The sequence below is a fragment of the Alosa pseudoharengus genome, unplaced genomic scaffold (genome assembly GCF_046254945.1).
Source record: "Alosa pseudoharengus isolate Yale_2024_CS ecotype anadromous, Long Island Sound unplaced genomic scaffold, YU_APseudo_1.1 YU_APseudo_1.1_scf_4, whole genome shotgun sequence".
Lineage (NCBI taxonomy): Eukaryota > Metazoa > Chordata > Actinopteri > Clupeiformes > Clupeidae > Alosa > Alosa pseudoharengus.
In genome coordinates, this window is record NW_027468774.1 from 23,927,004 (window position 1) to 23,941,266 (window position 14,263).

The 14,263-nt window shown below is 41.3% G+C and overlaps 2 protein-coding genes across 2 annotated transcripts; both read left to right on the plus strand.

Moving 5' to 3' along the window:
* The first annotated feature begins 307 nt into the window (after positions 1-307).
* fmc1 (formation of mitochondrial complex V assembly factor 1) lies at positions 308-6,562 on the plus strand. Its single transcript, XM_076265415.1, has 2 exons — positions 308-655; positions 6,138-6,562. Exons 1-2 carry the CDS (start codon positions 527-529, stop codon positions 6,339-6,341), a joined length of 333 nt encoding a protein of 110 aa, XP_076121530.1. The 5' UTR covers positions 308-526; the 3' UTR covers positions 6,342-6,562.
* A 2,116-nt stretch (positions 6,563-8,678) lies between these two features.
* Positions 8,679-13,415, plus strand: LOC143103072 (heme-binding protein 1-like). Its single transcript, XM_076266857.1, has 4 exons — positions 8,679-8,756; positions 12,184-12,322; positions 12,918-13,098; positions 13,238-13,415. Exons 1-4 carry the CDS (start codon positions 8,679-8,681, stop codon positions 13,413-13,415), a joined length of 576 nt encoding a protein of 191 aa, XP_076122972.1.
* The last annotated feature ends 848 nt before the right edge of the window (positions 13,416-14,263 follow it).

The following is a 14,263-nucleotide window of genomic DNA, read 5'->3' on the forward strand; positions in this document are numbered from 1 at the left end:
GAGTAAAGCAGGCACGGAGATGCGCTCATGAATGCCGTTTCCAGCTAGAGCCGCGCTAGAATTTTACTGGGGCACTGGATACTTTTACTAAGGCACGTGCCCCAGTGAATAAGGTCTAGTGACGCCCCTGCATCCCACTCTCCTGCGATTCAACCATTCAGCTCAGTTTCTTTGGGACTTTTCATCGTGTGACGGCAACATCAAATAGTGCCGCACTTTCTATGGCTCTGGGTAGGCCTCCTTCATATTTTATTCAATCTTACTCGTGTCACCCTCCAATCCAGGTGGTGGCGATAGCAAGGCTTGCCATTAGAGAGAAGGCATTAGAGAAGAAGATGAAAAGTAGGCTATGCTACATTTTGTAGCCTACTGTCTACTGTTCTGACTGTAGGGCTGCTGATTATCAAGACAGATACCACTGTTGGAATTTCTGAACTGAGTTTCAAAGATTGTAGACTAGGCTATCGTGAAGTTGGAAGTTACTAGTCTGTCTCACAGACAACACCAGGCATCCACTGTAGAAGACATGGCGTCGTTGAATTCACCACTGCGTGTATGTCGTAGTATACTGAGAGAACTGCGGGCGTTAAAGGGACCAGAATATAAACAAACGATGGCATATAATTACGTTTTGGAACAGTTTCGTAAAAATCAGGTAGGCCTATGTGAAATTATTATTGTTGTAGTTCACCAAGTCTGCTGACAACATTACATAGTTAACGTTAATATACTGTCCTGTGTCAACGTGTGTAGGCTAAGCTATGTCAGAGGTTATGCTGCTTCACTTCACACACTATCATAGCAGAAAATTATGGCATCGTGGGGAATGCACAACTCGCCTTTACAAGATCCCCAAGGTGACCGTCACTGAAGACCGTCATTCATGGGCTAGCCCATAGACTGTATATAGAACAGTCTATGGGCTAGCCTAGGAGGAGTTTCATGGACTCCCGTCCACATGCACCCACCGACGTGTAGCCTACCACAGAGCCCGTCTACTCAGATATTCTCTGGTACATGGTACACCGATCTGGCCCATCTGTGACTATCCTTGTCCGATTAGGCTATGCATTAATTTCAATCATTCATACACAATGAACACATAATTCATCCTTAGGTCACCATTGGCACTAATAAAGGTGCATGTGGACACCCTTCTAGACCAGGGACCAGTAGCTTATTGTGGTGAACCAGTTGTACATCTGATACATTTTGGGCAGAACTATTAAGAGAAATTTAAGAATGCCACCTAAACAATATGTTTTCTGAAACCCCATACCATACCCTCTAGATGTGATTTCATACAACCCCTGGCAAAACATATGAAATCAATACTCTTTGAAGGTATTTTTTAGAATAAAAGACAAATGAAAGATATATTATTATATAAATACATATATTATTATATAAGATGACTGCCTGAAGAAAACAAGACCGTTTCCACCATAGATATATACCTATATATATATCTATGGTTTCCACAGTCACTGATGATATGGGGTTGCAAAAGGACTAGGGGAGATGACAGTCAAACCTACAGTAAATGCACAAGTGTACATTGAAATGTCATTCAAAGTCAAAGTCTGCTTTATTGTCAATTTCTTCACATGCCAAGACATACAAAGAGATCGAAATTACGTTTCTCACTATACCACGGTGGAGACAAGACATATTTTACCAATTAAGTCCACAGACAAACATAACATTCAAGTAAACAATAAAAAGTAAATAAGAAGGCACATACAATGAATAAATAAGAGCAGCAAAATTGGGTTGAAATTGTGCAATTGTGCATAGACAGTCAATATAGTAGTGCAAGTCTGTTTGACCTAAGTAAGCAAGTGGCATAGTGGTGCAAGTTATGTAGGAGCAGCAGAAGTGTGTTGTGTTTTCAGGACAACAACAACAAGTTGCAAAGTGTGCAAGTGTACAAGTGGAGTTAGTGCAAGTGGAGTAGTGCGAGGCAGCCATTGTGGGTCCAAAGTCCAGGATGTTATGTAGCTGAGGGTGGAGGGGGGAGAGAGTTCAGCATCCTAACAGCCTGGTGTATGAAGCTGTTGGTGAGTCTGGTGGTGCGGGAGCGCAGGCTTCTGTACCTCTTCCCAGAGGGCAGTAGATCAAACAAATTGTGAGCGGGGTGACTTGCATCACTCACAATTGTGGTCGCCTTGCGGGTGAGGTGGGTGGTGTAAATGTCTTTCAGGGAGGGGAGTGAAGCACCAATAATCCTTCCAGCTGTGTTCACTATGCGCTGCAGGGCTTTCCTGTTGTATTCAGTGCAGCTGGAGAGGATGCTCTCAATGGTGCCTCGGTAGAATGTGGTCATGATGGCTGGTGGAGCACTTGCTCGCCTGAGTTTCCGCAGGAAGTAGAGGCGGCACTGAGCTTTCTTCGCCAGTGATGCAGTGTTGGTGGTCCAGGAGAGGTCTTCACTGATGTGCACCCCCAGGAATTTGGTGCTGCTCACTCTCTCCACCACAGCACCGTCGATGGTCAGTGGCAGGTCAACAACAATCTCCTTGGTCTTGCTGACGTTCAGCAGGAGGTTGTTGTCCCTGCACCACGTGGTCAGAAGGTCGACCTCCAACCTGTATTGAGTCTCATCGCCCTTGGTGATGAGACCCACCAGAGTTGTGTCATCAGCAAATTTCACTATGTGATTGTTGCTGTAGGTTGCAGTGCAGTCATGCGTCAGCAGGGTGAAGAGCAGCGGACTGAGCACGCAGCCTTGGGGGGCCCCCGTGCTCAGTGTGATGCTGCTTGAGATATTGTTGCCAACACGTACTACTTGAGGCCTCTGACAGAGGAAGTCCAGTAGCCAGTTGCAGAGGTAGGTACTGAGTCCCAGTTTGTCAAGTTTGCAGATGAGTTGTTGTGGTATTATGGTGTTGGTATTCTATCAGTCGAAAGGAATTCTGATAATGAGGAAGTCATTTTCCATGATGATAATGTATCTTGTCATAGAGCAAAGATTGTAAAACTTTTCTTCAGGAAAGATATCAAGTCAATGACATGGCCTGATCTGTCAAATGCTGTTTGACAAGTTGAAAAGTTGAAGTTGAAACCTGATTGATGAAGAATACGGTTCTACATTAGTGAAGTCTGTGCCAGAAAAGGTGTACAAAGTAATAATTATAATGTTTTAGGTTTGTGATTCTATATTTTTTCCCTTAGTATTGAGTGACTCCATATTTTTTTCTCACAAAGCCAAAATGTTCTAGCCTGGAAACCAGACTCTCTGACTTCGCAGAGAGTCTGGCCTAGATCAATAGGCATTCGTTTATTTCTGGGTGGGAGGGCACAGTTTGAGGTTTAAAATCATTGGAGTTCCTTTGAACCAATCACTAACAACCGGCGTTTCGTCATATAGAGAAGTTTCTCTGCAGCACGCCCCTTACAAGCACGGGTGCATCTTATCAGCAAACAATCACACGTTTCATCTGCATAACTCTCGCCAAAATGCATCATATAGTGTTTTGTGAATGTATCCAAGTCAAACTTTCATATGCATAAGTATGTCCAAAGCGCCACTTTGAAGCTTGTATGCGTTGTCGTTTTCGGGTGAAATTACCTTTTGAATGGGATTCCTATAGGGCTACTACTTATTTGATACAATCGCGTCAAAATCGCTATTTTTCAAATACTATGAAGGCTCGACACAACATGAAACTTTGATCGAAGTATCATCAGTGTCTCTACACATGAACTCGAGCATTGAGAACATTGTTGGTGTACACAGAGTTTACTAAAAGAGAGGTTTTGAACAACTCACTTGTTTTTTCTGCTCGCTGCCATTTTGCCATCTTGCAAGGAGTGAGTTGTCCAAAATCTTTCTTTTTAGTAAACTTTGTGTACACGAACAATGTTCTTAATGCTCGAGTTCATATGTAGAGACTAGTGATGGGGACGAGACCGCCTATGCCGAGTCCGAGTCAAGACCGAGTCTTTGAAGGGTCGAGACCGAGTCTGTTGGTTTCCAAATACAGTCGAGTCCGAGTCAAGACCGAGTCTTTGAGGAAGCAAGTCCGAGTCGAGACCGAGTCCTTTAGGAGTCGAGACCAAGACCATAAGAACATGTCAGTTTTCATATTCATAATTTAATATCACCCCAGTTAATAATCAACCATTAGGCCTAAGCTAGATTGGGAATTGTTTAGAGGAGCAGTCTTAATGTCTTAATATGGACTATGCTGACCTACAGACACTCACCGGCAGCAGAGCCATAGAGATAAATAAACGGCTCTGACGGCAGTATCTTTGCATTGCTCCATGGGATGTCATTTTTAAATAATGCCGGTCAACATTGCATTTTATTATTATTGTTGTTATGTGTTGTGTGTTTTTTTATATGAACATAAAAAATGCGTTGGTCTCGAGGACTCGGTCTGAAATTACGAGTCTTTCTCCTCCCACTGTGGTCCGAGACCGAGTCAAGACCGAGTCTTTGAAGGAACGAGTCCGAGACGAGACCGAGAAAGCAGAAATTGGTCTCGAGTCCGAGACCGGACTCGAGTACTACATCACTAGTAGAGACACTGATGATGCTTCAATCAAAGTTTCAAGTTATGTCGAGCCTTCTTAGTGTTTGAAAAATAGCGATTTTGACCCGACCATGTAGCCTACTAAACTACAGTTTGACTCGGGTACGTTCGTAGCCTATTTCAAGTGACAAAATCTATGACTAAAGTTTAGCTGACGATATAACATCCTACTCCACTGTGACTTCGTTCATGACGCTCCTGTTAATAGGCTAAAGTATTACTTACATTTGCTCAAAGATATAATAAGTATAAGTAATTTTCGCTCCCTACGTTGATGTATTCCAAGCGATCTGCTTCAGGGGCGGGGACGTAGTAATTGAAACACCATGCCTGGGTACGTAATCGCTCTCAGGGACGCCCACTGTTCGCTGGTTGGTCGGCTGCCCAACTGCCGAAGTAAACGAGCGTGAATCAACCTATTCCAGACGGAGTACTGTAGGGAAAATAAATCGACCGGAAGTACGTAGACAGGCCAAGGCCAGGCTAAAAATGTTCATCTGTTGCAAAAATATTTTTGAAGCACATCTGTGATTTGTCTTTTTTCTAAAATGATTCATTACATTTACATTACATTACATTTGGCTGACGCATTTTTAACCAAAGCGACTAACAACATGGTGAACAGTGTTGAGATTCCATAATTCTTGCCAGGGGTTGTGTGAATTGAGATAGCTGATTTAACAGCCTAAAGCCTATACACTCTAGATGTGATTTAACATTCATTGTGACAACATGGTGCATGGTAGACTTATCTGGACTTGAATCTGGCACATATGATATCCTATATGACTTTCCATGTCCGATTAGGCTATGTAATCATTACTGATAATTTATAATACATAATTAATACATAAGTCAGTCATCCTTGGATCATGATACCAATGTTCAGAAACTTGCCTACCAAGCTGAAATTAGTCATGTTATACAGCAATGATGGGTGGTTTCATTCCCCCTCAGGCTCAGATTAAAAAACAAGATGTCTTGAAGAGTTTGGAAAGGAGTTCTAAGAAGTACACTGGGAATGAGTTTATATCTTGTTAACATGATTTTTCTTAAACTTTGGGACCAGAGCTGCAAGAAAATACCAATGGAATTTAGTAGTAGTGGACCCCTCCTAGCCCATGGACTATAGGTTAGACATCTGTCATAATGTAGTTATATGGTTGAGCCTGTTAAAGTGAGGGGTGCTGGTTAATCCAACACACAGACAACAGGACGGAACGCCAGTAACCATTAACAGTTAATTAGCGTCTTCCTTATTAATGTTTTGTCAAAAGATGTATTTTAGTGTGCATTTTTCACATAGGCCTATTTTTTGGAATTCTCATGTGATGACCACGTACCATCAAAATTAATTAGAAGGTGTTATGCCTGCCCTAACATTCTAACACTTTTATAACATGATACAAAGTAACACTAAAATCAAGTTATTTTAAGTTATTTTGGCATAGCCTAAGCTTGAGGCCAAAGCCTTCATACATTTCACCCACGTACAGCCTAAAGCAAACATAAACATAATGGCCATAGTCAGGTCGGTGTTCCTCATACATTGTGTGTGAACCTACTGACCTTTTCATATCTCTCTCCTCTGCTCAGGTAACAGGGGAAAGATATTGTCGGGCCCAGCAGGAGGCGCTCCACTCCTCCCTTACCTACCTGTGCTTGCTCTCCTCCACCAGACAGCATATGGCTCTCCACAACCTCTACCACGCTAAAGGGGAGATTAGCGCAGAGGATGCAGCCGGCTTGGTGGGCCTTCGGTTGCCCACCCAACCAGGAGGAAAAGGCTGGGAAAAGTGAAAGGTCAAAGGGAAATGTGCTCACCTCAAGTTCATGTATGGACCACATCCATCTTTAAGCTCTGAGATGAACAACGATTGAGACATACATTGCTGAATGTAATGTTAGGTTCAGATGCATTAGTAAAGTAAAGTCTCATGCATAGTAAAATGCATCATATATTCTTAAATGTAAATATGTTTGTTGATGTCACTAAACGATTAAAAAACAGATACCAATAACTACTTGCTTTGTTTCCTTGTGTGTCAAGAGAATTCCGTGAGTCAGTCTTTGTTAAGTGCATGAAATTTGTGGGTCTAGCCTTACATACTTTTGAGCCGTTGTTTTTTTAATTCAGTTCCTGGTAGTCATAGTCAAAACTTGACCTCCTTGCATCTGACTCTTCTGTTCTGTTTTCATGGAGTGGAGTTATTTCATTCAAGTAGAGAGCACAAAGTTCCCATGTTAACCTTTTTTGCAGTCATTTTGTGGGAGTAACTGGCTTCCGGAGACTCACCACAGCACGTACAGTGTGTACTGACCTTTCTGGGAATTAAATACGCTTCATTTCATTAAAGTGTGAGAGGAGGGAGATCAGATTTTAATGGATGGGATGATGCTGTTATTTTTACTGGTTATATTTTTATAAGCAGGTAATCAAAAGACAAAGAGCTTGGTATTATTTATAGTAATATTTGACATTTTTTGCATGAAGGCAGGACACTGTTTTATATGTGCACTGTGTGTGGTTTTGGAAGTTATAACAAACTATTATATTATGATGTTTTCAGTACGGTATGCCACCAATACATTGCAATGTCTCATGAGGATGTAAGTCAGACACACTTCATAGCTGAGAAAGGTATTCTAATTCAGAGGTGGCACATTGGCTATTTGGGATATAATTGTTTGCTTAATCTATATGATTTTTTCTGATTCAGAGGGTGAAACAAGAAAATATTGAAATGGGAAATGGCTGTGTATTTTTGATATCCTCTTTGCTGTCTTTTTTTTCTTCGTGTGTTCTCATAGCACCAGAAAAAGAGAGTTCACGAGAGAGACCTTGCTCTGGGTCATCCGCCAGTGTGCTAATTTACCATCAGAAAGGATTTTTGTTGTTTAGTGAGATCAAATTGATTTGTTTAGCTGTGCTGCTGGAGGCCCCCCCCCCCCATCTTGCCCTCCCCTCGTCTCAGTGGAAGCGACATCTCTCTCCTTCTGGGAGCAGTCAGTGTCAGTCTGTCGTCCTCTGCTCATCTTCACAGCCAGTCCCCTCTGCATGAACACACCCCCCTCTCTCCCTCCCCAAACCCCAAACCCTCCGCTGATGTCAGACTGAGCATGTTTCAGGACCATGTTGTCCATACTAGTGCCTTGTGGATTATATTTTGTGCTGGCTTCATCTCTCTCTCTCACCTCTGAGCAATGAGCTATGTAGGGCTTGGGTGACTGTACGTGTTAGACAGCAACCCCCTTCTTCTGGCCACACTGTAGTGACTAATATTGCCTTCAGTGAGAGTTTAAATAGATTGACCCTACAGCTACGCAACGTGCTGTGACACACAAGGGAAGAAAAACGCTTGCACATGCGCGTCTCTGATTCTCAACTGTACACACACGCACATGCATTTAATGAATGGTGATGCACTATGACATTTTGAAGGATGGTGTCAAATGGTCAACAGTAACAAAGTCCAGTACCAGAGGTAATTGAGGTGATGCTGAGCTGATGAGCAACATAAGGTTGCCGTTGTCTACTGTTATTGTTGCTCACCTTTGTAGATGACAGCAATCAAAACCAGAACTCTGTCTTACATAGCAGTCAAGCATGTGTAGACATTAGAGAGTATTTAGCTGATGTGTCAGTAAAAATGTATGTGATATGATAATGTATTATAATGTAGTCTAAAGACTGTATAATGTGCAATGCATATAGAACTGGTGTGTGGCCAGTTTTCGAATAAAGAGTGGATGATGCCATGCCACCTTTGAGAAGAATGGATGAGGCCACTTTTGACGCTCTGCCTCAGTGAGGGAGGAGAGAGAGTGAGCAATAGTGGACTCCTCGACAATACCAAGTGCGCATGGAGAGACCTACAGAGGCGGTGGAAAGAGCCTTAACCTCGGACGCTACACTAAGTTAGTGCTGACTGATAATTTAGTCTTATAATGACAGGGGTAAATTGGAACAGAGAAACATAACTCTAATAGCCTGCCTTATGATAAACAAGATTAATTCATTCAGTCATTTTATAATTACGCAGTTTGTACGGGTAGATCTGTTAAGGTGGACGCACTAAAATTTTAAACCGTTAAATTTTCACTGATTTAAAAGGAGTTGAACGAAGAAGGACAACGATGTTTGGAATGCTAAAGAATTCGCTTTTTGGGGCCACTGAAGAAACTGAGTACAAATTATTAAGCACCGAAACAAAGGTAGGCTACGTTTTATTCCCTTTGGTAGTCAGTGAGATTATTATTATTGTTATTATTAGCTTATATTCTCGGAAAAATCGTGACTGGGGTGTTGAATCTGTTTTTTTTCTGCCCGCGCGTCAGGAGGTAAGACCCCAATATTTCCAGAAACAATCAGTTCAATTTGTATGAGTTAATTTACAGAAACATTCAGTTCATTTCATTTGTTTAACAATGTCAATTGCGATATGCTTTTTGCAACAGTTCTTTTTCGTAATGTCAAGTAATAACTCTAAATATAATGCAACAGTTCTATTAATCAATGTTGATTACCCCTAAACCAGTTACCCTTATAAAACCTTTGACACTTAGCCTATAGCCAACTCTTCAACATTTCTAGTAATATTGTTTAGGTTATAGCCTATACCTGTGAATGTGGAAAGTGGCTCAACATGGTTGTTTAAAACACAGATATATATCGTCTACTGTTAGTTGGTGGACCATGGTGTCTGGATTAGCATCTCCAGTACACTTCTAGTTTACACTTTTAACATAGGTGAGGTCTTCATGACATCAGCAGTGCTGTTATTCTACACACTATACACTGACCTTGGCCCACAAAATGTGTGACCTCAGCAGTCAAGGTCAAGTTATCTTGAGTGAGGTAGAGAGGGAGAGAGAGAGAGTTGTTTGCAGTTATCAGGGATAGGTGGTTGCCTGTGCCTTCCAATCATGTGTGTTCAATGGCACTGTGGGGGAAAGCTGGAGGAGGAAACGGCTTTTTGAAGTCACTGATGTGTGCTGTTTAATGAGGCAGGCCCTTATTGCCATTTTACATATGTAGGCCTACTATATACTGTAGATGGCCAAGGACCCCTGATGCATGCACACATGCATGGACACATGTATGTAGAAAGAATGGTTATGTTAAGCTTATAACATCTTGCTATATCACCACCTTTATACTGATTAAAAAGATTGTCCCCTTTAGGCCAAACTGAAAGACATAAAAATCTGAAATCATGCCAATAATACTGCAATAGTACTACACTGGAGAGAAAGACATTCAGTGGAGAAACATCTATGGTCTTGACAGTTGACCACAGGAGATCTGAAATCACAAACGGACACCTGATCTCTTCTTCCTTTTTTGACCCTGAAACCCAATATCCTTCATTAAACACGGCACAGAATACTGATTGAATGTCTAGCCAGTGCATTTTGCCTCAGGTCCCATGTATTTTGGTCTTTGGCTAAATACATTCTTTGGCTAAAATGTGTTCTCTAACACAACCAGGATCAAAGAGTTACACAGAATGCAAGGCCGTTCTCTTCTCAGTGTGTGACAGCCTTTTTGCTCTCGGTTGCCAAAGGGCTCTTTTGGCTTTAGCAGTGGTGAACCAAAATGTCTAAATATTCATAATATTCTCCTCATGATTCACCACTATCTTGCGCTACATCTCTGATGGTCTTGGACTTAATGCATCTAGAGAGAATACAACTAGTTCACACTTTTGTTAAACAGTGCTGCTAGAATTTTTAATAGGTTTTGCAGAAGTTCACAAAGCAAATGGGTTAGAGACAGTAGGTTCAAGTCCTAAGCTAGGGCTCGATTCAAAGCCTCCTCTAATCCACTGACAAAAACACTGGAGAAAGAGTTTGCCAAGGAGGACACTTTCATGGGAGGACAGACAGATACCTAAGAAAAGAACGACTCAGAAGTGAATTATTAATTGACTCACTAATATTAGCATAGCCACATTAATTACATCTCATGTCTAACCAGCTGAAGTACTGCATAATTATCTGGAGGAGTTTCTGAACATCAGTTGAGCATACACACTATAATTTACTATAAGTGTACTCTGAGCAAAGGCTATGTAATTAGAACTGTCCTAAAGTGTCACAAGTGAGTGTGTAATATTATGATGCCTATAGGGGGGAAAATACATTCTAACATACTGTTGATGGTTATGTATAGTGAAATTCACGCAAGGAGTGTGCGCCACATAATTAGAATTTATCTCAGTGGAGAACTAGACTAGTTTTCCCCTTTGATGATTCCCTTGCCGTCAAACATACTCTGGATCAAAAGCCGTTTATAAAATGCATGTGCAAAGCAAAATATTAATAGTGCTTTGGATACAGGGAATTGTTTATGTATGAAGATGAGTCTTGTAATTGTTTTGATATGAACTAAAATAAATTAGTGAAGGTCAAGGTCATTAAGCATGCTGTATTGGAGTACTGTTGTGTGTTTGATTTCAGCCTTCTGTTTTTAGTCAATCACTTATGAGTCTTTATTTGACAAATATGAGATCAGGAACAATACCGACGTCTCATAACTGCAAGGAAACAATCTTGATTCCCACGTAACCAATCTTTTCAATTCCTGATCTTTCAACCTGTGTCTCTCTAGTCATGTACAAAATTCAACAGATAGCTTCTTCCACTAGAACTTGCTAATCATCTCTAAACCAATATGTTTATAACATTAACAAATCAGCTACAGCTGCACGTGTGTGCCCATTATGCATACAAGGACTGAACAAACCTTGCTGAAGGCTTTGTTCTTGTACCTGATGACTTTGTTTTTTCCTCTATGTTGGTGGATAAATGTTTTAAGGCTTTTGTTCCGTTAACAAATTGCCCTTAACCCTTCAGCAGGGGAGTTTTGAACATTCTAACAAAACATTCTGTTCCACAACAATTTAAGGTTCTAAAACTCCATGTTGAGCCCTAGAGAGAGGCTCTGGTTGAACCCAGATATTCTTTAGAACAATAATTTTACAACATTCTTGTCACACCATTGTGATGACAAACAGAGTGGAACATTTTAGTTGAAAACTGCATAATATTAAGCTGAATCTAGCTGAATATCACACAAATCTCTTGAATGTGTTGACAGATTTTCCATATTTTATGCACTGGTTGATTATGTTAGTTGTTTAACGCCTCTGTTGGCTTACTGATGCTACTCAGATTGGAGTCACACTGAGTCACCATGATCAGCGTTCAGTGTTTAGGAGGGTGTGCTTGTCACATTTTCCCTGCATTGTCAATATGTGTGTGTGTATATGTGTGTGTGTGTAAGCTTACATAACAGAAGGCATCACAAGAGTCTCATTATTTTCTTTAGGCTGATTAAACTCTGCAGTGTGACGAGTTAGCCAGGACAACAGTAATCAAATCAGTGTAACCTTCTCTATATGCCAGGCCATATTTGGGTGAGCATTTTTCATTTCCACCACGGATGTTTTGCTCAGTAACAGCAGTCTTGAGTGTTCAGCCAGCTGGATTACATTTTTTTTCACCACTCTTACAAACCAGGGCACTGCTTTCTGTTTTGGTCCACGACTGAGGGTGTCTTTTTTCAGTATGATACACAGCCTGTTCTTGTCTGTGTGCGTCAGTGAATCATGTTCTCACCCCTTGGCCTCCTTCTCAGGACGGGGTCAGCTATGAGGTGCGACGGTATGACAATGGAAAGTTTGCCACCATAAGCTCCGAGGGACGGACGTTCGATCAAGTGTCGGGCGAACTTGTGAGGAGGCTCCTCATGTACATCGGGGGGAGCAATGAGCAAGGTGAGCTGACCATCACAGTACAGAATTACCCATAAACCAAATGCTTGCTTTGTACGGCCGGTTGCATATTTCTGCATTTAACTCTTTTACATATAATGGACTATGTGGAGGAATCCCAAGTCTGTGTGTAGAATCTTTTAATAAGGAATTCTTTAGAACCCTGTTGTGCAGCTTTGTGATTCTCAGTGACTATGAAAGATTATTTGGCTTTCTTCCTTGTAGCTTGGTATCATCTTTAGACAGAACAACTTTAGGACTCTCTAGGATGACTTTTTAGTAGCCTTCAATGAAACCAGTCCAATAACATTATTTTAAACTAAGTGTAGCACAGGAAGCATACCAGTTTTGCACATTTGCAGACCACCTAAACCCCACAACAGCAGTTCCCCAAGCTTAGAAGAAGCCTTTAAGGGCATCATCCCTGATTCCTAATGTATCACTAAATTCAATTACTGTTTTCTTGTTTAATGGTATTTAGCTGGAGCTTCATAGAGATTTTCAATTCTGAAGAACCCTAGCAATGAATTGTCCACATGCTTTGTTTGTGAAGGGCTATCTCCCCTTAAAAGTCCACTTTGTTGGTATTGACTTGTAGGCGAAGCCATGGGAAACACAATGCCAATCATCTTAACAGTGTTCCCCCGGGATGACGGTGCCATGCTGCGACGTGTGGTTGTTGCTGTTCGTATTCCCTCCCGCTATCAAGTCTGTCCACCAGCACCAACCGACAGCACAATCAAGATTGAGGATCGGCCTGGCATGACCGTCTACTCACTGTAGGTCACTTCTAAGGGGCAATTGTAAAAACAAATTTCCAAAAAATGTTGGAACTATTAGCCCAGTAAGCACTTTTCTTGACATTATATAGCAGTTGGATACATTTGGAATATCACTGTTTTTGTTTTAATCATACAGGCAGTTTGGGGGCTTCGCAGGAGAGTCAGAGTATCGCTCAGAATATTCCCGTTTGACACGCACCATTGGCGAGACCGCCCCTTATCAGCGCAAGCAGTACTTCTGTGTGAGCTATGACCCGCCACTGAAGCCCTACGGGCGACGAAATGAAGTCTGGCTCATCCAGGACGAGCCCTGAGTTATGGATTGCTCGTGCAGCATGGAGATGGGCGGAGCTACCTTGAAACGTGTAATACTTACTGAAAGGGTCATGGGTTATATTGGAAATGGGTGGGATTATTTGATTCAACTTCAAGACGCACAAAGAGTGCTACATTCATTGGGTGGGTGGGAGGGAGAGATACATAGTCACAGACCTACCAGTAGTGCAGTAACAATAATTTGATGTTGGAGTTAGTATGATCTAGTGGGCTACATATTTATCTTTCAACTAGTACAATAACAAATGGATGGGTGACTAGAGGTGGCGTTTAGAGTAGCATATTGAATTAATAGACCTGATTACCATCATCTGCCTAAACCACAATGCATTATAGATTTGAAGAGGAGGCTCACATCTGCCATTTAAATGAAATCCTGTACTAAAATACACAGTTCACTTTTTTGCCATTCTTCTATCCAAAAGCTTTTATCTTCCAGATGGACAGCTGGAAGTCCCATTTTGTCATAAAGTGTAATTTTGACTGTTTGAATTTGTTGCCTTAGTAAGTTGTGTGTGTATTGTATTTAAATGTGACATTACAGCACACTGTAATTCTAAATATCTGCCTTTAAATACTGAATCATGGATCTTTACAAGACATTGAAAGGCTCAATATGTTGCATCAATTACAACGTCATGAATTCTTGATTATTAGATGTTGGTACCATAATTTCCGAACTATTAGCCATGGTTTATACATTTTGCAAAATTTCTTCAGCTATAAGGTTAATATACGGGGGCAGTTAATATGGTATTAATATGGTTTTGTTTTAACTTGCATAAAACACCTGCGGTTTATACCCAACGCGGCTAATACACAGGAA

Coding starts and splice junctions, on each gene's coding strand:
- fmc1 (XM_076265415.1), top strand. CDS start 527: ATGGCGTCGTTGAATTCACCACTGCGTGTATGTCGTAGTATACTGAGA. Junction 656..6,137: donor AACAGTTTCGTAAAAATCAG/GTAGGCCTATGT, acceptor TCCTCTGCTCAG/GTAACAGGGGAAAGATATTG.
- LOC143103072 (XM_076266857.1), top strand. CDS start 8,679: ATGTTTGGAATGCTAAAGAATTCGCTTTTTGGGGCCACTGAAGAAACT. Junction 8,757..12,183: donor TATTAAGCACCGAAACAAAG/GTAGGCTACGTT, acceptor CCTCCTTCTCAG/GACGGGGTCAGCTATGAGGT. Junction 13,099..13,237: donor GGCATGACCGTCTACTCACT/GTAGGTCACTTC, acceptor TTAATCATACAG/GCAGTTTGGGGGCTTCGCAG.